We start from the raw sequence: 26,823 nt of genomic DNA on the forward strand, positions 1-26,823 counted from the left end.
TTTTTGTAGAAATGGAGGTCTCACTATGTAGCTGAGGCTGGTCTACAACTTCTGGCCTCAGAAGTTGGCCAAGGTGATTCTCCTACCTCACCCTCCCAAAGTGCTAGGATTACAGGTGTGAGCCACCATGCCTGTCTATATTCCCGCCCACCCCTTTTTAAACTGTCTTTATATATTGATATTTTCTGTAAAATTTAACTTGAAAGGAGAATTCTATCTCCAAACAGAAGTTTATAAAGATTGACCTAATGACCTGTTTCCACATGATGAAACATAATCAGATTTAAATGATTGATTTGCACCCATTTTTACTGTCTTGGATTTGAATCTACATATGACTCATGTCCACAGAACCATGGCTTTGTTAACACACATATTTAAGCCGTAGGGTGAGAATTTGAAAAAATAATTAATTTTGAAAGCTAACTTCCATACTCATATTTAACCTATTATTGAATTAGACCCCCCTAATAACTGCAAAAACTGTGTTTTAAGGGAAGATGCTGTATTTTTTACTGAGAAAAGACTTTGTGTATTCAGTGAATGGCAGTGAAAACCAGAGGTATGTGGTCTAGTTTTCTGTCCTAGGAAAAAGTGGAAGGAAGGCTTATAGATATAGTAGAAAATTTTAGACATCCACTGGTCAGTAAGAAAATGTCATTTGGGTCTATCACTCATTCATGGTACATGTACTCTGGAAATCCAAAGTTTTTTAAATTTTGTAGGTTCACATCCCAGCAAATGTTACCTCTGGGTTATGCCTTTTCTGGGTAGAGTTTCCCAGGGAACAGCTTTATCCACGCATGGGAATAATTATAGATTCTCTGGGGACTTGCTTTAATGTTCTGGTCTGTGTACTGGAGAGGCTTCTCATAGCTCAGCCTGCTGCAGGGTTTGGTAATAATAATGAAAAAATTTTAAAAAGTTTTAGAAAAGCTCAATCTCTGTTTAGCTTAGGTTCCCAGCATCGTGAAAGGGTATTTTGCCTAAAAGTTCATTATAGAAACACTCTGCTAATTTAACAAACCCCTCCCAAAGAAAAGGATGTTCTATTGTTCCTCCCTCTTTCAAAGACAGCCAGAGGAATAGGATCCACTAGTGAATTCTACAAAATGAGTAGTATTTGTAGTATATAAACTGGATAGGAGACAGCTGATGTAGCTTTAGAATCAAGAAAGGTATGTAATTAGTGGCATCTTAAAACATGTCTTTTTATCTTCCCTTATTTACACAAGTCTCAATAATTAGTTTTCTGTATCTGAGATTATTTTTTATTATTTTTAAATTTAAGTACTTCAATCATAAATTATTACAGATATAGTACCAGTGTCTTATCTTTCTTATAAACAACAAATAATTAGTAAAAAATAAAATTTAACCCAAAGTAAGCAAATGAAATTATCTATTTTAATATATAAAAAATTGTTTATTAAGAGAACTGAATATAGAAGACCCAAATTTTGCATGCTCTAAAGAGCTAAATATGCTGGAAGAGTGGACAAGCTACCCTTTCTCTCTGAAGATGTTATGCAGCATAACAATAAATTATGATTATAATAAAATATTTCATTATTCATGGTGTCAATGGCATTCACTAATAAATGAATCAATTATCTTGCCTATTCTTAGGAAAAAAGTAGAAACGTGCAGCAAGGTAGTAAAAGTGAATCAATCAGTTGAAAATCTCTCTCTCTTTTAATATCTTAGTGCATGGAAGTAATGATGTTAGACTAATACTTGCACCTTTGCTTATATTGGTTCCAGTCATATCCAGACCAATGTTAGACTAATAACTGTCTAACCTGTCTAACCACATGATTCAACAGAATAAATTAATTGACACTTCTGTTTTCTAATGAAGTTGACTCAACAGCAGTGGGATGTGTACACTATTTCACTTCAGTTTTAAGTTTAAGCAGACAGAGGTAGGCAGTACCCATGCCTATCCATTTCTCAAAATATCTGGGCTCAGAATCCATAGACGTCGGAGTTTTCAGGTCTAGAGAGGGAGGCATCGGAGAACATGTGCTGTTCCCTGGGTTCTCCAGTGGGCACTCTGGGAACTCTCTGTCCCTGGTAATAACTCTTCCTTGTAATGCATGAGACTACTTGAAGAATGATTCTGGAAAAGGCCAGATAGATTCACAATGAGGTTGTGGCATAGAATCTGGAAAGGGCAAATGGATGCTGATGTATCTATCTTAACAGCAATAGATTTATAATCTTAAAATCATTTTATATTCCATCTGTCAGAGTTGAAAATGACATCAAAATTGAATCAATAATTATTAGTGAAGTTTATATAGGACATGATAAACTAACTTTCCAAAAGAAAGAACTTAATCTTTGAGTTAAATAGATTCATAGTATATTCACAAAACGAATTTAACAGGGTGTTTCCTGCTGTATTTTTTAATGGGCTCTCAAAACCACAGGATTCTAGAGAAGTTTTCCTAGAGCTTCCTAAAAGTGGGGAAGGGGAGTGTGAGGCAGGAGTAGGGAGACTGAGTTAGGAATGAGTCTCAGCTGTATAATCGCAGTCATTTTTGCCTATTGGTCTTCGATGCAAGAATTGAAGTGAGGAACCAGGTCAGCTGCTTAAATTAAAAACTGCTAGTATCACCTTAGCATGTCATTTTATACATGAGGAAATTGAGGTATAGAGTGGCTTATCCACTGTCACCTAGCAAGAGAGTGGTAAATCAATCTTTGGTCTAATCTCTAGACTCCTAATCTCAATTGCACCAGGTTAGATCCCTGCATTTTGATTGCTTCCTTAAGTATAACTAGTAAATAAGAGTTGGGGGATGATCTATGAAATGGGCATTCAGTAAGGTGTTATGAACTTAATAAGCTACCCTGAATATGATTATCAGTTCACAGCATGCAGAACACCAGAATGGTATTCTCTATTTAGCAGTTACTATGGTTGCTTAAAAGAGTGTGTTTCAAGAAAAGTTTAAGGTGCTTTACTATTATACTTTGCACAGAAAATTCCATTTGATAATATCCAGCCCTTATCATCAGCCTTAAATAACTTGTTCCATTGTTATTATGACAACCCTGGTCAAACCATAGGAGGTAGCATGTTACATGATTCAAGGGGGAAGGGAAAGCTATTCTTCCTACTCCACCTTCAAGCAGTTAATAAAATGTCAGTTCAGCCCCACTTGCTCAGTGAGACATGAACTTCCACAGGAGAAATAAATCACTTGTTTAGGGTTATGTGTTTTCCTTTTACATTGGAAAGAACATAACACTAATGAAATACTCAAGCTGCCACATCACAAAGGCATTAGTGTGAATAAGTTTGCTGCATCCTGTGATTTACAGTAGAAATGCCCCAGGTATAAGGAAGGTAGGTAAAGAGAAATCCTAAAGGGTAAAAAAGAGCATATAAGTAAATAAATAAAATTGCCAAGGAAAAATTTTGTAACATTTGTCTTTCTCCATTTTTGGGAAACAATCTCATTTTCTTAGCTATGCAAGTAATAGTTTTGAAAAACTAAATGGTTCCTTAAGTGAACCATTTAGTTTTTCAAGTGAAAATAAATACTCATAAAATCCTAAAAGTGATACTTCTATTGCAACAAAGCTATAGAGGCAAAACCTGAAACCATAACGAACTATAAGTTTTATTATTTAACTTACAATAACAAGAATATTCTGTGTGTGCCTCTCTTTCATCTGTAGCCCTCTTTTCTGTTGGCATGTATGTTTTCTTTTGTTTATGAGTCACAAAGCACATTCTGACTATCAGTGACAGGTCAACCCCATTATTTTAAAAAATGCCATTATGATTAAATAGCTCAAATTAATGTGTTTTCAAATATTAGTTATAAGCAATAAATTCATATTAATTTCATTACAATTGGATCCAATCATATCATACATTATATGCTTCCAATCTTTATATAATAACTACATACCATACAAAGATACCAAAAATAAGATTGACTGAAATACATACTAGCCCAAACTAGTTGATTTTTAACAGAATTGTCAGAAAATCAACTCTGCATGACAAAAAAATATAAGTTGTATATGGTAAAAAAAACTTTTGAGATTGGTAAGAAAGCAATGTGTATTGTTAACACAAGACATCCTTTACATTATATATTTTCTTCAAATTCTTTGCATCTATATTATACCCAAAAGTCATTAGCAATAAAATTGAAAATAAAGCATACTTCTTTAAAATAATTCAGTGTTTTAAACACTGTTTATAGGACAAACAATTCAGGTGTGAACTCAGTATGAAATTTTTTTTTAACAGTCGTTATAATTATGGTGATATTAGAGAGTATCCTAGTATTAATCTTCTGAATAGATTGTTTCCATTTACCCATGTTTTTTTGTTCTAACAGCTTGCGCTCGAATGATTAGAGGAATTGATCCTTTCTGAGACTCATCAGTTCATTTCCTGTAAAATTCATGTCTTACTGTTTATTCACGAACAAGGTATGATAAAGAAAACATCAGTTACTATACTTGCTTAGCATTTCGATGCAAAAGACATCAGTTCATCCACATCTGTTTGGAGGAGACTCCAGGTAGGGTGTGGATGGTAGTGTTTGGGTGGAGAAGCCAGTTAGAGGATGAGGATGCAAGTAAGTGTCCAAGTGTCCAAGGCTGAGGGAAGAGAGAGGAGGATGAGAGTTCTCCTTGGATAAGATTTCAATATGTTAATCATTCCTAGAAAGAAAATTTAAAATAGAACTTTGAGGAAATTCAAATATGACACTATTACTTCTGCCAGTGGTAGATAATTAGAAGCAAAAAAAAGGGGGAAAAGACCTAGGAAATCCATTTGGTAAAACCAAAAGAAAAGCATTTGTTTATTTAATACTGGCAAAATGATCTGTTTCAGTTGCACGTTGTCTTTATACTTTGATCTTTTCATACTGATTATTTAAGCTTCTGTTTTATGACTTCTTTCTCATGATAGAACCACACCTCGTAGAAACTACTTTAATCATATCTTGGAGTGTGAAACATTAATTCATCCCCTGAACAAGAAAAATGGGCTGTGATCGAAACTGTGGGCTCATCGCTGGGGCTGTCATTGGTGCAGTTCTGGCTGTGTTTGGAGGTATCCTAATGCCAGTTGGAGACATGCTTATTGAGAAGACAATTAAAAAGGTACAAGTAGTTTTAAGAACAGTTCTTTTCATTCTGATTTGTTCTATCTTCTCTTTTTGCTTTGGGTACAAGCTTTATATTTCATGATAACTGGCAATTTTGTGTCTTTGACGCTAAGATAATTATGAACCACTGCAATTCTACATGATAGAGAAGTGACCATGTGTGAGATGTTACAAGTATAATGTATATTTAACATGAGTATGTTGCTATCTTATATAAATATCCACATTGTGATAACAGCTGTCTATAGGTATGCAAGGTAGTAGAAATAAAAATATTTTTAAATATGTCCAAATAGTATGTTGGTATGCTTTTGAATAAGAAATAGTGAATGTATTTTGTGATGGAATATTTATAAATGTAGTGGCATTTTAGTTAATACCGAGAAAAGTAAAACAAAATATACGGGTACGTGTGTGTGTGTGTGTGTGTGTGTGTGTGTGTGTGTGTGTGTATAAAACATTGTATTTGATATTGCAAAAGAAATCTTGAGTAAACTGTTTGGAAAACTTTGTTTTTTGGTTTGATAATCCACTGCTTTATATAATGTGTGTAATGATCTGATTGTTTCATAAATTATGAAGTTTTGTATTTGACTCTTAGAAAATATTTTCAGAAATATGTAAGACATATCTCAGTATATGAGAAATTGATTGCAGTTTAAAATAATAGAATGATTCAATAGACAAGCTTTGCACAACAATCTAGAATTCCTCTCCCACCCTAGTTCATTGTAATTAGCTATACATTCGCTCATCAGAAACTTTAATTGATAGAGGGAACCAGAGAATATAGGCGAAGTGCATCTGCTGAAGTCCTAAACCAGGAATGGCAAATTCAGATGGCTTCAGGAGTTTGGAGACAGGGGTTAAACAGAACTTAAGGTGTCAAGAACAAGATAAAATGAAGATCCGGGAACAAATAAGCTGTGTGTCCTGCCTGAAGGCATGCACAATCATTTTTTGAAACATAATGCTGGCCAAATAAAACATATCCGAGTGCTGCCTTCAGCTCTCCACCTGGTTAGGATGGCAGTGACCTAGAGGAAGAGTTATTAAGGGTAGTGCATGACGGAGAACAACAATTTTATTACACTTTTTATTGTTGTGTTCTTTTTTAATATATTTGATCTATGGTTGGTTGAATTTGTGGATGTGGAAACCGCAGGTACAGAGGGCTGACTGTAGAATGATTTCCATCTCTTTTATTGCTAACATATTGTAGATCTTTACCTCATATATGTAACTGAAAATATATATATAAAAATTGAATGTTATCCCTGCCTTGGAATTCCGCGTTTTCTTGAGAGTATTTTTACGTAGGCCAGCGGAGAGAGACTGCGATGGGGAGGCAGGGCTCCTCTAACAGTGAGGTGGAATTGCCACTGCTCCAGCATCCTGCCTGCTCTGTGACTGTGCTTCCCACACGGACCTGCTGCCGAGGAAGCACAGGATCCGGGTCTGTGTTAACACATAGACTATAACTTATCTTTTCATTTCCAAATTAAAAAGTCACAGTAATCTCACAGTGCACAGAAATTTAGACTATTTATCCTGATACATAATTCATGATCAATAGCTGAGTATTGATCATTTAATTTTTTTCTTTGTCATGCAACAAAATCAGTACGTATGGACTCTTTGGGGTGCCATGTGAGATGCTAGGATCTATTTTAAGTTCTTTAATATTTATCTATTCTTATAATAGTTAATCATGAGAAAGAGTATTGAGACATCAAGATGTGCTTTTGTATAGTGACTAAGAGAATCAAATAAATTATCTCAACAAGTGTAAGATATAACCAGGGAAAAGTATATTGTAATTAAAAAAATACATTGTGAGACTCTAGAACTGAATTTGAAAAATAAATGTTATTTAGAAAGAGAAATCTCTCTGAATATTCAAGAAACTTCAGGAAGGAGGTGGGACTTGAGTTGAATTTTAAAGAAGTATAAAATTTGGAAAGTCCAAAAAGAACTGCAGTAAAGGTGTCAAAGGACTAATGAATTGTCTGGAAAGACTGTGGAAATGAAATTAAATGCAGTGAAGAGGGATGGAAGGAAGTAGAGAATGTGCCAAGAATACTGGACTAACAAGAGAAATGTTTAGAAGGCAACATTTAGAAGCTTTGAACATCAGGCAGAAGAATATTTAATTGATGCTGTGATACACAAAACTAGTTGGTATGTTACATAATAAAACCTGCATTTAGAGATTGATATCATCAAATGTCTAGCATTTATTTAGTGCTTACTAAGAGCTTCCTATATTCCTATGTAATTGGTTTGTCCGAAATATCTATGAGAAGATCCTATTATTTTACCCATTTTACAGGCACAAGTACCTAAATCAACTTGCCAACTTGCCTAGCTGAGAAGAAAAGCAGTCAGTTTCCAAGCACAGGCAATCTAAAGCGAGAGCCTGAATGACACACAGCCTTATACACTATGCTTCTGCAGTAGAAAGGGTTGGGAAGTGAGGAGACCAAAGACAGGAAAACAAGAAAAAAACTATGTAAGACATGACCAGTTTCAAGAACAATTTAAGGTTCCCTCGTAGAAAGATCTTTCCATGGTGGAGGAGGTATGAAAAACTGATGGGTGAGGCGTGCAATTGAAGTTTAGATAGGGGGACTAAATTAGGAGAGAGGGGAGTAAAAATAGTAAACTCAAGATGTCCAGTTGAGTTACAGATTGAAATGTGCACCTTAGAAAATAAAAGAGAGGTTTTATAAGTAGTTTGATAGGTACAAGAGTCTGTATTTCAAAGGTCAGTTCTCAAATACATTTGACCATTTCCATAGAGATTATAAATAGAGCTACATATTAGATTTGCTTTTAGAGAGTTTGAATGTAGAGGGGAAAGAACAGAAAGATTACTATAGCATTTGTACATAATTCAAGGGCAGGAAGACAAAAGTAGAAAAGGAAAAGAATGGTCTTAAATGGAAAAATAGAAACAAAAGAGTCTCATTTCCTGGAAGTTAATAGGAGGCCAGAACTCAAGGAAAGAGAGAATGAAATGTTCTCAGGCAGATGAAAATTAAGGAAATAATGGTTACAACATGGTCACTAATGATTTTGAAGGTATAATTTAAGGTAAGTAGGTAAATAGGGGAAATGAAATAAAGAAATAGAGTGTTTTTCCTTCTTGTTTTTGAAATGAGGTTTATCTGTGCAATTTTTTACAAGACAAAAGGGAGCAGTATGGATTCAGACTCCAGGAGGAGGAGGAGGCACAAAACTGAAATTTGTGGAGATTGTTAAATGATAGTTTGCATTGTATGCCCAATACAAATCGATAGACTGAGACACATTAGAATCCCTACAATGGTCAAGGTCTAGAGTCCATGTAAGGCTTAGCCTGATTTTGCTCTCAGATTTCTATATAACCATGTTGACCTTATAAATTTTAGTCATATAATGATGCGAGAACTTTTTCTTTATTTACATAAGGCTGTTGTTTTTAGTTTACAAAGCTATTTTGAAAATAGTATTCGCATGTGTATATCTTTGGCATATATTAGGAGTCAAATCTCTGAATTATGTCTTAGCCTAGAGAGCCAATTGTCTTATTTCTGAATCAGAAACACTTAGGATAATGCTGTTATTTTACAAACATATGAGTTTGTTACTGGGGAATTCTTGTTTATCATTGAAACTCATTGAATATTACTTTCTTTAATTAACTAATAGCAAATTCAGGAAGTTATTACTTGTGTACAAGTGATATTTTGAAATAGAATTAAAATGCTTAATTGAAAAAGATCAGAATATCATCTTATACTGTTTTCTCATTTATAGAGTCAGAGTTCTATGATGCCTTCTAATTCTAAAAGATGACACACTGGCACTATTAATATCATTTGGAATGGTCTAAAATAGTTCAGAAATCTTACTTAATGATATATTTTATTTTTGCTCTCTATTTCTGAAGGATGTTTTCTGGGGACTTCATGCTTTTTAGCGATTATAGCTGAAATCTTTCTTACTAGTATTTTTGACCATGATTCCTAATAGATTTGTGTGAGGCCAGCAAGTTTATGCAATCTTTCTAGATAGATTAAAAGTCAACAGCACAAGCTACCATGAATGTAGAAACTACTAGAGCACCTTGCCAAAGAGTCAGAGTTCTGCCACCATTTGCAAAAGATAATTTGTCACTTGATATTGTTAATATAACTTGATAAAAAGTTTAGTGAATATTGTATAACAGGAAATCTTAAGTAAATTTTAATTTTCCTATGATAGTAACAATAGTACAAGGGATTTAAAGGTTTTTTTCCTGTTAAAAGACTAATATTCAATTATACCATCAATCACTTCCCCGAATCTTGGAAAAAATGATCCCTTAGTAGCTTGTAAGAAATGTTTTCAGAGAAAATACATTTAAATAATAACTTTATTAAAATGACTATACTACTGAATCAAGAGTCAATATTTTAATAATTTAAATTATGCTTATATTAACTTTATAATACATACTTATATTTCCAGATATGATAAAATAATTTGTAGTTTTTCATAGTATCTAAAAAGATAAAAAATAAATGCCTGAAGTTTTGGTTGTTAAAGATGATAAAATTTGTTTTATATTTAATGGCATGAGAATAAGAAACTATCCAAAAATTTAAAATTAAAATAACAGTATAAAAATGTACTAAACACTACATTTATTTGCATATAACTCCAGTAACAAATGATAGGTAAAAAACAATGTTTCAAGAAATAGCAGGTAAGCATTTGTAACTTTTTCCCTCTAGCCCAATTTCGTATCAGCTTAGTTTACTTTTCTTGCCAAATGCAAAATTTCCCATTTTAGATTTTTGCATAAATTCTTGTTGTCCAATTTCTGGGTTTAAGAAACCTATTAAAGCTTCCTTCCCCAATACATTTCACCAAAGTTTATTCTGGGTTTTAGCAATGATGATAATCTGAGACTAAAGCTATTTTCTGATTCTCAGCAAAACTCACTAATATTCTAATTAATTCTCTTCTTCTGAACTTACACTTGTACATAATGCCTAAAGATGGAGGAAATTATTTTAAAGATGGGGAAATTGTTCTCTTTGGGACCAGTTACAAGCAAATTGTAAGAGTGGGTGGAAATGATGGAGGCTATTTTCAGTATGCTTCTGCTTTTTAAAGAAGTTTTTATTTTACTGGGGAGAGAATAAATACAAAAATGATTTTAAATAGCAGAAAAAGAAATATCACAGGAAATTACAGTACCTTTTGGCACATGACTGGCGTAGACAGTAAATGCTATGAACTGAGCAGTGAAAGGAATGTGCAGAGTAAATGATATTAGAGTTCTTCCTTTTAGAGGGTGGAACAAAATAACTTGAAAAAGCATGAATAGGCTTTACGAAACACTAATAGCTGACATTTATTGAATGTCTTCTTTGTGCTAACACTGTTCTAATTGCTCACATTTATTAATCCTCATAACCTATCAGGACAAATATTTCAACTTTATGAAAAATGCTAAAATTAAACTATTTTTGACTTTCAAAAATACCGAGTTTATATTACTATTATTATCCTCATTTCACAGATAAAGAAACTGTGGTACAAAGAAATTAAATAACCTGTTCAAACCTAAATGATTATTAAGTGACCAAACTGGAGATCAAACTGATAGCATTAAATTTCATTGGTAACTACTTCATTCTGTGCTTTAGGGAAGAAGCCACTACAATTTGTTAGGGTGGGGATAAGGTAAGAGAATATGACTCATAGATTAAATCTGCTAAGCATGATTCTGTCTCTTGGTGGTACTTTGTAAGGTCCTTGAGAAATGAGACAGTATGTTTTCTACATTTGTACTCTACCTACTCCATGTACAAGAAGATATCGAGGGCATTTTTAATAATTACACTTAAGTTGCCAGTCATGTAGATAACTACTGTTTTCATGCACAGTAATAATCAAGAGAGTATGAGTCTATATAGAAGATATTACTGTCGTAAACATCTTTTTATCAAATTAACATAACAGAAGTTTCAAGGTCAGTGGCTTCCAACCCAGCTGTAGACCATGCTATATGAGAGTCACTGGGTTGGAATCCAGCTGTTACCGAGGCTAGATAGTCTGCATATTTAATGTCAGGGATAAATACTGACTTATAGATTAATCAAGTGAGAGGATCTTAAATTACATCTCTTTTTCTGTACACATAATTATCAGCATTGTACTTCAAACTTACTGACATATTTGCAAAATAGGCTAGATAGTCCAAGTCCAATTTAAAATCAAGCCCTTTTATTTTTTAAATTTCAGAATATTACAGGGGTACAAATGTTTTGGATACATGAATTACTTTTGTACAGATTGAGTCAAAGATATAAGTGTGTCCATCACCTAGATAGTGCACATTGTACCTGTTAGGTATGAATTCATCCATATCATCTCTCCCTCCCCACCGGCTTGATTTCTGTTGAATTTTACTACCATATGTGCACATGTATGTTGATGCATTAGTTCTAATTTAGTATTGAGTTCATGTGGTGTTCATTTTTCCATTCTAGTGATACTTCACTTAAAAGGATGGGAAACCAGTTCCATCCAGGTTGCTACAAAAGGCATTAGTTCACCATTTCTTTTTATGGCTGAGTAATACTCCATGGTATACATATACCACGTTTTATTAATACACTTATGTATTGATGGGCACATGGGTTGTTTCCACAACCTTGAGATTCTGAATTGTGCTGCTATAAACATTTGAGTGCAGGTGTCTTTTTATAAAATGTCTTTGTTTCCTTTGGGTAAATACCCAATAATGGGATTGCTTGATCAAATTGTAGGTCTATTTTCAGTTCTTTGAGCTATCTCCTGGCTACTTTCCCTATGGTTGTACTAGTTTGCAGTCCCACCAACAGTGTATAAGTGTTCCTTTCTCTCCCCATACACGCCAGCATCTGTTGTTCTGGGACTTTTTGAGAAAAGCCATTCTCATTGGAGTTAGGTGATATCTCCTTGTGGTTTTGAATTGCATTTCCCTGATGATTAGAAACGTGGAGCATTTTTTTCATATGCATATTGGCCACTTCTGTTAATGTTTTTTGCCCACTTTTTAATTTTATTTTTTTATATTTTCTTGCTGATTCACTTGAGTCTTTGTAGATTCAAGCCCTTTTAAATTCCAAAAGGACATAAAAATCTTTTGCTTCTTTTAAAATTAGAGGAACTTGCAATATGTTTAGTCTTTGGTACTCAAGGAGTGATTATACAGTTTTCTAATACAAACCATAGTGTTAATATCAGAAGAACTGCATTCCTATTTTGACTTCTTTAATACTCCTTATCTCTTTGTCTCTGAACTAATCACGGTGTTATGGAAATTACAGAAAATTAAAGTGAGAAGACCTGATCTCCCCATTATTTCCTAGTGAAATTTGTCATGTAACATTGACTCAGACATGTCTTTTTCTCAAGAACCTATTTTCTACCTCTGAAAAAGTGGATGGGGTTAGACTGTCCAGATTCTAACAATTAATAATGCAATGCATTCATTTCAACTCTTTGTGTTGCAACTTTGCCTTATTTGTTTCTATAGATATTTGTTTAAATGAAAAAGTGAGGCCAGGCACGGTGGCTCACACCTGTAATCCCAGCCCTCTGGGAGGCCAAGGCGGGTGGATCGCTCGAGGTCAGGAGTTCGAGACCAGCTTGAGTGAGACCCCCGTCTCTACTAAAAATAGAAATAAATTATCCGGCCAACTAAAAATCTATATAGAAAAAATTAGCCGGGCATGGTGGCGCATGCCTGTAGTCCCAGCTACTCGGGAGGCTGAGGCAGGAGGATCGCTTAAGCCCAGGAGTTTGAGGTTGCTGTGAGCTAGGTTGACGCCACGGCACTCACTCTAGCCAGGGCAACAAAGCGACACTCTGTCTCAAAAAAAAAAAAAAAAAAAAAGTGACTTAAGGGTTTAGAATAAAGGCATAATACACTTACTATGTCTTTTGGTATTTAGGTGCATATACATTAGTGAAGCATTCTGTCCTGTCAAGCGTATACTATCATAGACCGCTTTCAATTCTATAAGAATTTATTGAGTTCCTTTCATTAAGAACTGAAATAAAATATGTACTGTGAGAGGCACTTTATTAATAAAGATACTGCATTGATACTTATTCTCACAGTATAAGAATCTTAACATGTGTGTATCTGTTTTCCTTTCATAAAGTCTGTTGGAATGGGTAAATTATCAGTTTTCAGCTACTATATAGCTTTCAGTTTCAACATCGTCATCAAACACTTTTATACTTAAGAGCCATAATACTTTAAGCAATTTTTTCTTAATGCCAAATTGTTAGTGTGGAAATAAGGCCTTTGGGGAGCAAATAAAAAGTCTTTTGAGGAAAATTTTTTTGCAAAAAGAGGTTCCAACATCAGTCTAGCAGGTCCAGTGTACCCTGTGTAAGTGGATTGCAACAGCACAAGGTTTTGTAATTCCATTTTTACTTAGTCCGAGTTCTTCTCTAAGGAATTCCCTTATTCTCTGCATTAAGCAATAGGTAAAATATCCTGAAAATACAAAACTTAATTTGACTTCTACCAACTAAATGTAGAGGGTAATAGGGAAAAAAAGAGACAGTAATAGCATGGTGTCAAAGAGCACTAGTCTAAGGGTCAGAGACAAGGATTTTCATTATGATTCCACTACTGTTTGCCTAGGCTACCCTTCGGATAGCCACCTGGTTTCTCAGAGCCTCAGCGTGCTTTACTAGAAAATGTCACAATATTCTATGTCCTTTCCTGATCCACCATTCTGTGAAATGATGCTTTCAGGTGAAGAAAATAAATAGGTCACATTGTTCCCATAGTCATGGCTCTCTGAAAGCTCATTTTCTGTGAAACTGGCTTTCTTCTTCTTCCTCTAACACACTAAAGTTAAGTTGGAGCTCTTTAAACCTTGTCATTCCTCCCAAGGCACTTATTTGGAAATATTACCTGCCACAAAGTCACCTTTGTTTGCACTAGTTACTATAGCTCCATAGTCTTCCAACTCAGAATGAGAGCCATGGAAGGAAACTGGGAGAACATCTATGGTAACTCCCTCATGTTACAGATCATGAAATCGACCCTGAGGGGTTTGGTGACTTTCCACTTGGTCCTAAAGCGAGGAATCAGATTCCTTATATAGGGTTTTTAATTCTGTCATTGGTATCCTTTCAGTACAAGGGGCATCAGTGTTGTTAATGGATTTCTTAAAGGAATAACAGGGCAGCTTCCTTATCTTGTCCTTTTCTTTAGAAAGTAGTAACCCAAAATTATGGATTAGGTTGTTATAATATTTGGAAACATGTTACTAATGGGTTGTTGCAAATATATTGAGAGTTAGGGAAGCCATATGGAGCAGGGTTTTGAAGGCAAGAAGTCAAATTTGTGTTTGTCATTCAGACACATTTATTTTTTTCATGTAGTAAATGCCATTATCTTCTGAAGTGTCCAACTCCTGAAGAAAAGGGAAGTTTCTAATACCTCTAGATTTTTCTCTCAATTTTTCTGTTTTGTTTCATCAATGCAACTCACTTAGAAGCAGAAGAGAAGTTAATGTTCAACCTGATAAGAATGTTTTGTAACGGCTTTAATAAAATTTGCTTAATAACTTGTGTTACTGACTGTTATATAACATTACCAAAAGAGCACTCTAAAGCTTGCCAGTGGTTTGTCTCAAAATAAACAGTCATGTCTTCAGTATTACACACTGATTCTCTTTGTAAAAGGGAAACTAAAAGAGGTTGCTATAAAAATATGCTGAGAACACTTATGCAAGTGTGGGACAAGGTTGGAAAGGTTTCGTGAATGAGGTACTTGAGCTTGGTCCTTTATTCTGGCTGTCTAAAGATTATAAACAAACTCTAAGTGCCTGTATTTACTACAAAGAAATAACCCTAACATGTTTTCTTTTCATAGGAAGTTGTCCTTGAAGAAGGTACAATTGCTTTTAAAAATTGGGTTAAAACAGGCACGGAAGTTTACAGACAGTTTTGGATCTATGAGGTGCAAAATCCACAGGAAGTGATGGTGAACAGCAGCAACATTAAAGTGAAGCAAAGAGGTCCTTACACGTACAGGTGAGTCCCACAGATAAGTGGCAGATTGAACATAAGTGACTTTGAACATACGTATTTCTGAGAAGGCTTCCACTTGATGAATGCTGTTGCACTGAAATGCATTTCTTATTGTCTTGCCAGTAATATACCTTGAAATATATTTCCTACCTGTGTAGAGTCTTAATCTAAGGATTTAATGATTAGAAGATATTTATTTTTGATAGACATATACATTACCCAGATATTTATTAGACAATAGATAGAAAACAAATACAGATTTTTAATAAATTTACCAGCATCAAATAACATCTGTATGTTTATGAAGTTATTATACAAGTGTTTGGCACTTGTGGCATATATTCTCTGAAATGTGCATGTTGAACAGGGAAAAAAAATTTCAGTCTTTAACATCTTAAAATTAAATGTATACATTACATTGGTGGTTCTTAAAGTGTGTCTCCTGGACCAGCAGCATCAGCCTCACCAGGGAACTTGGTAGACATGAAAAGTCTCAGGCCCCACCCCAGACCAAATGAATCGGAGACTCCTAAGTTGGGGCTCACTAATTAGTTTTAAAACCCTCTGGGTGATTCCAATACATACTCAGTCTTGAAAACTATGGCGCTAAACTTATTTTTACATAACTATGGTATGGATTTATATCCAAACTAATATCCAGATCATATAGATGTGTACATATATCTAATAGTGTCATTCTTATATTTTCTCTAGTACTGAGACTATTTGCTACCTTTAGTTTACACTACCTAATAGTTTAACACTTTCTTGAACAGAATCTTAGACTATTAGAACTAGAAGAAATGATTAGCCAGAATCTTTCATTTTGTAAATAAATAATGCCTTATACTATTGGATATAAGTTGACTTCTTCATGCTCACACAAATGTAGGAAATGGTACCTCTTGGATTTTTGTATACATTTTCTATTTAAATTACAGACTATGTATTTTCCAGTTATTAAAGTAAAAGGGAGATTAAGTTGCTAAAAACACTAACTTAACCGAGGATTATAGATATATTTATGATATCTTTATGGAACCTAGTTAAGTGCTGCTATCTCATTTGTTATACAAATTTAGGTTTTCCTTCAAGGATAATTCATTACAACTAGTTACATACCATGATTAATTATTATCACAAAATTTTATATTTGTAATGATTTATTATAATTCATAGTTTTAGTGTCTTATCTCTTTTGGATATTCTATGATTGTGTAATTTTCCTTCCCCTCCAAGGCATCAATAGATTGACAACTCACACTCCAAATATAATGACATAACAGTAGTCATGTGAAGGTAGAGCCTCCTACCATAGCATAGGATATAAAAGCTGCAGAGGGCCTTGGTGTGCCTATCCTGCCTTAGCAATTTTCCCCAAGTTTCCTGTCCCTTTGCCCATGTGTGAGACTATTCAGAACTTTGTCAAAGAAGACTTGGTTTTCATTGTTACAAGAAAAGTCTTACTTTGGAAAATGTTTTTTTTCATGGACTTAGAGTTCTTGTGTTCGTAGCAAAAACCTATGCAGATATTTTGTTTCAAAAGAATGTACTTACGGAAATCTAGAATTCACATGAGCTAATGAGAATCTAAGCATAATTGTTTAAAAAGTAGAATCTGAATGAATAAGTATGAGGAAGAAATGGCTTTTAGAATTTGAGGACTCATGTTTTCTGGGCTTTTAAAATTTGTTTTGGGGAGGTCATGTTTTCTATTTTAAGGATATTATTTGGGATATGAGGAAATATAAACATAAAATTAACCTAGTTCTCCTCTGATAGTTGACAACTCATATCTATTTTATTCTTAGAGCCTTTAACCTACCTAAGGGACAAAAGGGGGTTCGTTAGATATACTTGATTTGCTTGGGGAGGAGTTGGAAGGAGGGTGAGAGAAGAGGAGTTGCATTTACAGCTGCATTTTATAAACAATGGATTCTTCTTTATATAACAATTTGAAAGAGATTCCTAACCAACTAGAAGTCATCTTGTCCCATGTCGTCATCAAATGGAGTCGATTTTTTGTCTGAATGTCTTAAATAATGTGAAAACTGGTTAGCTTTCAGAAAAAAGTTAATATTTCAATAGCCTTCTATGTATTGAGGTAAACATGCTTCCTCATAGTTAATTATACCCTAAACCCAGTTGACATTAAGAATTAGGAGATGTCCCCCCTCAAACAGGATCTCAGGCTTTATTTGGCCGATGGCTGCTAAAGTGAGTTTGATAAAACTGAGAAGATATGACATGCGACAAGCTATCAAATTCATAGCTGGATTGAGATCTTACATATCTAACCTACACCATCTTTATGAAGACATTGTGATGCCTTCAAAATATTCTCAGATAGAAATCATTTTTAAGTTACTTTGCTTTGGAAGGAACACAAAGAAAGTGACCTTGGGAAAACTCTAGGAAAAATTACTTTCCTTGACGTTACTAACCAACACTTCCCCAAACTTGTATACAATGTAATTTTTAAACAACAAAAAAATTAGTAATTATGTTCTTTTTAAAAGTGCAATCTAAAGGTAGGGCTTAGGTTTAAGGATTTTCTCTTAGTGAGCGCCATCTACTGGTTCAATGTTGTAAGCATACTGTAGGTAAGCTCTAGAATTTGGGTCATAATTATTTTGCTATTATTTTAATATATACACATAAATATTCCTGAAAATTAAAATTCTTCAATTTCAAATGTTAACAATATGTACTCCAATTTTTAAATAGTTATTTGAGAGGAAAAGCATTGCTTTAATTAATTATCCTGGGTGCTCTTTCAGATTTTTGTATTCTTTGTATGTCTACAGTACGCCAATGAGAATAAATGATGATATTTTAATGTAATTATATTAAAAATGAAATATATTTATACCTAATTTTGAATAACATTTTTAAAGAATCAGCCACTAATGCATTTATTTCTGAAAAATATTGAGAACTCACTGTGTCTAAGGTACTGTGCGTAGAGATACAAAACACTGATAATCCTCACCTTCGAGTAATTTACATTTTTACTATAGTTGAATAAAATGGTTTTCTTTAAATTTCAGTCCCTTTTTTTAGTGTTTACCTTAGCTATTCACCTCGTATAACTGACATCCAAATATATGCTAGCACGATGATGATGTATACCTCATTACTTCCAAGTGAATATCTTGTACTTGCAAGGTATTTTTCCCCGTAATAATCGCCATTTACCACATTCTTAAAATGTAGTTGGTCCTTTGCAGCATGGAGATGTCAGAGCCAGGAGCTTAGATCTAGTATGTGTTCAATATGTGGGGAGGAGGGGGGTTGTCTTTAGCCCTTAAAAATAAAATTATATTCTAATTCTCAGTAAAGTACTGATAAAGGTAGAAGAACCAGCACTGGATAGCCTATGTACTTTGAGGGATTTTTTCTCATATAAGAAAATGTGCTCTTAATATTGCCCTGCTTAAGCCTCTGCACTCTTTCCTCCTTACCCTCAGGATAAAGTCCGTCATTTGAGTATGCAATACAACCTTTTCATGTTTGAGATCTTTATTTTCCACCACTCTCCTTCTCACTCAGTGATCCAACCACACTCAAACAGTTGCATTCCCTAAAATATATAATGTTCTTCTTATCTTACACATGACAAAAGTTCTTATCTTACACGTGACACTGTCTGCCTTACTTTACCGAATTAACTTCTCTTTGTTATTTAGACCACTTAAGTGGAATGGCTACAAATTGTGTCTTGGCTCTGATCTTCACCATGATCACCCCAAACCTGGATTCGTATCCATTCTGTGCTTTCCCTTGGAGTCTGTGTAAACTCCCATTTTAACACATATCACTTCTCCTCTGCTATTTTAATTTTCTTTTTGCTAGTTTAAGACCCCTTTTAATGAGTATGCTAACACTGGCTTATTTAACCCCATTGTTTAGCATAGTATCTGGCGTAGTCGATGTGTTCAAATATTTGTTGAATTAATGAATGGCATTTGAGATCTAATATCTACATAAGCCAAATGTTTTGACTTTTGTTTATTTCTGTTTTTTCCAGAGTTCGTTATCTAGCCAAGGAAAACATAACCCAGGACCCTGAAGACCACACAGTCTCTTTTGTGCAGCCCAATGGTGCCATCTTTGAACCTTCACTATCAGTTGGAACAGAGAATGACACTTTCACAGTTCTCAACCTGGCTGTAGCTGTGAGTAGACAAACCACAAAGTTACTTGTTTTAAAATACTCTGGAATCCACTATAATTAATCTCATCATTAGAATCATTTGTAGGCTTTATTTGGCCATTTTTATAAAAATGTGTTCCTGTGTCATATTTTGAATGGAGTTAATAGGCATTTGGATAGATGGCAAAATCACAACAGTCAATTCAGTTTGAAGACCAGTTAAAGTGTATCAATAAAAAAATAGGACTTGGAATGTCTTCTTGTGGTTGGCCATTGAGGCAGACAAATGTAATCATGTAGGGATTAGACAAATTACACTTTTAGTTTGGCAGGATTTAGCAATAATTTAAAAGATTTTGTTGCAAAATTTTTATTAAACTCAATTTTACTATTTAATACATTTATTTGTTAAAATCTAATATTGTACTGGTGTCCTAAACAGTGATTTTGTTTTTGTAGGCTTCAGCCCATCTCTATCCAAATGCATTTGTTCAGGCGGTACTCAATTCACTTATCAAAAAGTCAAAATCTTCTATGTTCCAAACCAGAACTTTGAAAGAACTGTTATGGGGCTATAAGGATCCATTTTTGACTTTGGTTCCATACCCTGTTCCTACCACAGTTGGTGTGTTTTATCCTGTAAGTACCAAATATGAATGTCAATAATGTTGTCTTCTAATTAGATAAATAGAATGGCATTGGCAAGGCATAATTTCATAATTTAGTGTATTAGCCCTACTGCTGATTTGGAGATATATATCTGATATATATCCTACATTTTTAAAAAAGTCCCTCTCTCATATGGCTTAACCTTTCCTAGTTGGAAAACTCATCTGAATTAAACAATTAAAACTTAAAAACTGAGATATAATCAGGTTTCTACTCTTTTATAAATATATAATTTGTCTAAAATCATAAGCTAGTATGTAAATCTTTGAACACTATTTTTGGTTTTATCTTTTTGCATAAATCAAGTTAAATACCATATTTTTTGTGTGTGTGTTAAATGTATCCATCCTATCATTTCTTCTTCTCCAGACCTTTTACAAATCTGTCTTGGTTTATATTAAAATGTTAGCCTAAATTTGCACATCTCAGTGAGACTGATCAGTCAATAAGCCTCATTTTAATAGGATTGTAAATAAGAATTTCCGGTAGTCCAGAAATGTCATGAAATGGCAATTTGAAGATTAATGAAAATGTGAACTTGATGGTTCACTTATTTACAGCTTAAAGTTTTGAATTACAAATGGAATAAATTGACTATTGAATGGGAATTTTTACTATGATTTCATTTGGCACTGTACATAAATATTATATTCTCCAGTTCATTGTTATTATTTTACTTTTAGATAATGTTTAGAATTGCAAGGTTATATATCAGTATAAATGTAGAAAGCCTTCAGGAATCAGAGATTCAGTGATTATTTTAACTCAGTACTCATAACTTTTTCCTTGACTAAATTTTAATTTTGTATGCCTAATTTCTATCATTTTTGTAACCAGTTACAGATTGCAACATTTAGAATAACTTTACAAATCATTGTTATTCTAGGTTTTGTTCCATTTACTCTCACCTAGATATAACAGGAGTCATGATTAAAATGTCCTTATTGGCTTAATTATGACCAAAAGTGCTGGAGTTTGGATCATGTCAACTTCTGATGTTTATTTCAGCATTTAGCACGCACTTCTAGGAACCCTTTTATACTCTATCCTTTAAAACATTGTAAAGGCCAATAATTTAAAAACCTTACTGCATATATATTTCAAGTTATATAAAATAATTATGAATAACCAGTGTTTGGGAAATGGGAAAGTGAGTTAATTACATATTTTATAACTTGAAAAATATGACTTGTTTTACAAGCAATTTTTTCTTGAACCTATCTTTTCAGTACAACAACACTGTAGATGGAGTTTATAAAGTTTTCAATGGAAAAGATAACATAAGCAAAGTTGCCATAATTGACACTTACAAAGGTAAAAGGTAAGTATCTGGGTATAGCATGTGTGTTTGTGTGTATCTGTGTGCGTGTTACTAGCATACTCTAAGGCAAGAGTGGTATTTGTTTCACAACAGGTAAAGCACAGGCATCAACCTATGGAACAGAGTTGCTATATATATCTCAGCCCTGGAAACTCCTGTTCTGAAAGGCATCAATCCTTTAGTTGTGCCAACTGGCATGTTCACACCAGTGCACAGCTGCTGACTATCAGCCCCAGTTTAGGGTTTGGTTTAGCTTTATGACAAATCCAAACGGACTATTTTCATCCTTGCTGCATATCCAACATCACAGTATAGCTGTGCAATTAGATAACCACAAATAAAAAGGAAGAAAATCAACACATCAACTGACTGTCTAGGAGACAGAAACATATTTGGTTTCTTTACTTTTGTAATTGAGTATATCAAATAACATTGTATATTCCAGTGACATGACCTAAATGTGCCTATAAAGGTGGAAGTTTAATGACTCCATGTGAATGCTTTCATGACTTCTCCCTGCAAACGGTCTTAAAATAATTTTCTATATTGATAATGCCGTTTTAACATTTATTAATGCAAAAATGGAATTAGGATTTCAAGTTAAGTTCTAAAATTTACATATGAAATGTGGAAATAAAAACATGCCACCTTTAAATTGGTGAAAGCACACGATAGCTTCATAAAGCCATTATTTGCTTTCTTTCCTAGTTCTGCCTGTTGATCTGAAGTATTAATAATTTACATGTGTAAAATAGGAAGGACCCTGATAAATATCAGGGGAGAAAGTCTTTTCTTTAAAGTTAATAACTGTGCTTTAGAACAGTTGTTTCCTGAAAAAGGAAAGGAAATGTTTTTATTAATATAAGTAACCACTGCCTCAAACTGAGTTTTGTTTTTGTTTTTTTTTTTTTTTTTGAGTCTTTAACAATTGCCTGTAAGAGTTAAATATTAACCAGTGGAGTACTTTTTGTGCTAAAGAGTCCATAGTTACTTATTTTTATAGAAAAGTCAAGTGGAGGAAAATAAACAGTTCTAAATGTTTATTTCAAAGGAAATCACATCAGTTTTTTATATTGAGGAACAAGGAGCATTTCAATACTATAGAGGTTTTAAGGGGAGTTACTAAGCACTTCTAATTAGAGTAAGAATTTCACATGGCTATAAAATTGCAATAAGGTAGGTTTCAATCATCATGGCAAGACTTAGCATGATTAACAGGTTAATCTGTTTAAAACATAATGAGCAGCTTGTGTTGACATTGCACTGGATAATGGTAGAAGTGGAAAAAGGTTTTTCCCCCATCATAAAAAGTGGCTGAAGATTCAGGGAAAACATTTACTGTTTTTTTTTTTCACTTCTAGATATATACAGCTTATTTATATATCAGAGCATAACTAATAAAATCTGTTTTACTTTAATGCCAGCGCATGCAAGAATTTAAAGGGAGAAAATATATATTTGTTGATTATCAACATGTTTTGAATCTGAATTGATCCAAATTTCTGCTGCTTCCTTCCTTCCTACTTCCTTGTTCAACCTTATACTGAGCTTACATCAACCCACTTAACACTTTCCTTCTAGTCTCATACTAATGAATGATTCATTTCTCCCATTGGGGGAGAAAACCACTCTCTCCTAAATAGAGATCTAAATTTCTTATAAATGTTCTTAAACTTCTTTTTTTATCCCAAGTTGTTTCTAATTACCTTAACACTTGGCAGTTTTTATTTTATGACCTAGCCATGTAATATCAGGCACTTAATTTATTGCAATAAGAGAAAAGGTTCAAACAAAGCATGAATCTGAGTGAATTAGAGAACATTTCTTAAACTTAGCACTTGCCACATCTAATCTTCTTACATTAGTAGAAATACTGAATCATAATATAAAAAGTAATGTGAGAAAGGTGCTCTTGAAATGAGAATTTTCTCTCTCTTTATTCCTAAGGAATCTCTCCTATTGGCCAAGTTATTGTGACATGATTAATGGTACAGGTAAGGACATTTGTTTTATGGTAATAGTCACAATGAACCTACCTCATCTCTCACAAATTCACTGTCATACCTATAGTGCTCTGAAAGTTGAGGGTATGTGTTTACCTGTGTTTATAGCTCCACAACAGAATTCAGAGTCTAGTTTTATATAGGCTTTAGTAAATATTTAATGTGATGGGATTTCTGAAGATTAACCATAAAGAAGTAGTTCGTATTGCGTCACTAGGGAAATGTTTGCTTTGTAAAATCTTTAGTTAATGAACTGCCATCCTGGCAACAGAAGTAATGGTTAAAAAAAGAAAAACCCGGCCGGGCGCGGTGGCTCACGCCTGTAATCCTAGCACTCTGGGAGGCCGAGGCGGGTGGATTGCTCGAGGTCAGGAGTTCGAGACCAGCCTGAGCAAGAGCGAGACCCCATCTCTACTAAAAATAGAGAAAAATTATCTGGCTGACTAAAATATATATAGAAAAAATTAGCTGGGCATGGTGGTGCATGCCTGTAGTCCCAGCTACTCGGGAGGCTGAGGTAGAAGGATCACTGAAGCCCAGGAGTTTGAGGTTGCTGTGAGCTAGGCTGACGCCACGGCACTCACTCTAGCCCGGGCAACAAAGTGACATTCTGTCTCCAAAAAAAAAAAAAAACCCTCAAAGTAGTTACTATTCAAATCTTTTGTAAATATTTTAGGTATAACTTAAAATTGAAAGAATAAAAAATTAAGATAATTACAAAAGAGAAAACACATTGATACCAATGTAGAAAGGGTCTGGCCTGGGTCTGGTTACCCGCTGCATAGAAACCCAATTACTGAGTCAACAAGTATTGCTGAGGAAGAAAGGAATTTGTAATGCAAAAAATATCAGGAGAAGGTGAGGGAGAAGCAGCCTCAAATCCATCTCCTGACTACGGGAGAGAACAGGTTTTTTTAACAAAGGGACTTCATGCTTTTGGGGCAGGTTAGTGAAGGGGTGGTGAGTCTAGGCATCAGAAAGTCTGTGCAGGAGACTTCAGAATCTCAACTGTCTTGTCTTGCAGAAATTCTATAATTTGGGGGAAACAACACAAAAAGGTTAAAATAGTTACAGGGTTCTGGTTATCAAGCTCTACAGGACAGAGAATCTAAAACATGAGAGGAAGGAGGTTTTAAAAAAAATACAGGGATCATTGAAATTTGTTCATAGAGCCAGTTACAATATTTCTTAAGTGAAGTTTAAAGCCAAGGTAGAATCAGTGAAGTTATAAGACAGAACCATCTATCTTGGATAAGATTGTCAGAATGAGACAGAATCAAAGAAGACTAGATGTTTATTAACCGCATAAAATGTAGATGAAAATGAGCATTCTGAATTAGAATCAGGGAAAAAAACTGTAAACTTAGATTTAGGGTATGGTTAGATCTGGTTTATTATTCTCCTTGAAGAAAAGGAACATATACATATGCCTATGATGTTTAAGAATTAAAATTTTAAAAGCAATGGGAATCAAATACCATGAGGGAATTACAATTAAAAGTGCACTTTCAACTACTAAGAAACAGTAGCATGAAGTTTACAAAGTTGGTCAGAGAATAACCTATATGGATAAAATAAAGATGAAGAAAATTCCATAAAAAGGAAGCACAGAAAATGTTTACTTTTCCAAAGGCATGATTGAGATTTGCATGCTTATTTAATTCTATCACTACCTTATAGAGAAAAACAGCAAAAGCATTGCTGGTTTTGCTTTGCAGGGTTTTGAGCCACTGTAGGGTAGATGAAGAAATTCCTTTCTCGGTAAAGCATTGCTGGAAATAAATTGTCAAGTCCTCAGTCTTACTGACTCTAGTATAGTTGCACAAGCATAAAATACTTAGTCCTTAGATACAGACAGAAATATACTATGCTGCTCCTAAATAGTAAAGGATTCTTTATGGGGTTAGGGGAAAAAAAATCATTAAACAATTTTGCCCAAAGCTAAGTAGATAGGTTTAATAAGAGGCTTAATTAATGACAATAATATAAATACATGTGAATTGGGCATGAAGGTAAAAATACCTAAAGGGAAAATAGAAGTAAAACAAAATAGGAGCAGAGGAGGTTGGACAGGAAGGGGATGTGTCCTGTGAGACAGTCTTGGTTACAGCACTAGGGAAAAGAGTAATGCAGTGTTCCTGTGTGTTTTCATCATGATTTAGAAGTGCATTCTTTACTTGTAATAAGTTTGAAAAGACATTACATGAAAGTATTGATATACATTTAGAATGTTTCTTTTGTGGGGAAGAATGCCTTGCTAACATCAGCTATCCCATGGTCATTGCCTGTGATACTTGCTGGGTAGAATTATGACATACTCTTCAATGATATTTCAGATGATTTTTAAAAAGTTTTTCAATGTATTTTTCTTTAATTGTTAAGGTAACAGGAAGACAGTTGTAGGCAATGCCCATACAGGGACTATATGGGAAATTTAAGCTGGACTATAATGTCTCAATAGCAGGATCAAAAAGGGATCACGAAATCACTGTTGTTGTGTTATGTTTCACTTCTCACAAGAGTGTAGATGAAGATAAAGTCAGAAGGTAGAAACACTTGCCAGAAAAAGAACCTAGAATGCATCATTCTAAGCAAACACATTCAGTAGTAACTCATAAAAATACCTGAACATTATCAATCGGTGATACTCATTTGAGGAGTGAATGGAGGAGTTAACTAACTAGATTTTTTCTGTCTCATGTTGTCTTTATTGAGTCTTTGTTAATATTTCAGAATATTACCGGGGTACAAATGGTTTGGCTACAGGAATTGCTTTTGTACAGTTTGAGTCAAAGTTATAAGTGTTGCCATCGCTATTTGTAGTTATTTCTTTATATAGCCAAAGTCAGTAAATGACTCTTTGAATTTGATGAGTATGTTTTCAAAGAATTTACAGGAAATTTTTTAGTGAGAGAAATAATTTTAGTAAGTAGTTTTAAAAATATTAATCAGCCCTTAGGGCAGATAAATGAATCACTATTAAAAATAAGAACAATGTGGATATGGCAGGAGTTTTAAATGAAGTTTGTGGTAAGAATAATACCACTCTACTTATGGGGTGGGGTATTTAAAAAAATCACAGTTTTGTTTATTTATTAATCAGTTTATTTGTACTTACTGGTGAATGTGTATAGTGTACAGATGTTGTTGAATATGGTAGACACATGTAGCTGTAAGGCACTCGACATGTGGCTAGTATGATTTGAAATGCACTCTAAGTATAAAACACAAACTGGATTTTGATAATGTAAAAAATGAGGCTACTATTTATTTAGGCAGTTTGCCTTATATTTGTATTGCCCATGCTGGAATAGAGATTTCTAGATTTTTCTAGAACACATCTAATAACTTGCTACTGGCTTGCTTTTAAACAGATGCAGCCTCATTTCCACCTTTTGTTGAGAAGACCCGGGTATTGCAATTCTTTTCCTCGGACATTTGCAGGTA

General features: G+C 34.0%; 1 protein-coding gene across 4 annotated transcripts in view; it reads left to right on the forward strand.

Annotated features, from left to right (window-relative positions):
- The window catches only part of LOC123647627 (platelet glycoprotein 4), a 71,872-nt gene that overhangs the window by 38,345 nt on the left and 6,704 nt on the right, over positions 1-26,823 (forward strand). For all 4 annotated transcript variants that reach the window (XM_045565234.1, XM_045565235.1, XM_045565233.1 and 1 more), the window contains exons 2-9: positions 4,368-4,461; positions 4,949-5,142; positions 15,070-15,230; positions 19,258-19,405; positions 19,843-20,022; positions 21,282-21,373; positions 23,321-23,367; positions 26,751-26,820. In XM_045565234.1, the coding sequence (XP_045421190.1) occupies positions 5,023-5,142; positions 15,070-15,230; positions 19,258-19,405; positions 19,843-20,022; positions 21,282-21,373; positions 23,321-23,367; positions 26,751-26,820 (818 nt within the window). In that variant the 5' untranslated portion in view covers positions 4,368-4,461; positions 4,949-5,022. The remainder of the gene's footprint in view (positions 1-4,367; positions 4,462-4,948; positions 5,143-15,069; positions 15,231-19,257; positions 19,406-19,842; positions 20,023-21,281; positions 21,374-23,320; positions 23,368-26,750; positions 26,821-26,823) is intronic.

Source organism: Lemur catta, chromosome 11, assembly GCF_020740605.2.
Source record: "Lemur catta isolate mLemCat1 chromosome 11, mLemCat1.pri, whole genome shotgun sequence".
Taxonomy (NCBI): domain Eukaryota; kingdom Metazoa; phylum Chordata; class Mammalia; order Primates; family Lemuridae; genus Lemur; species Lemur catta.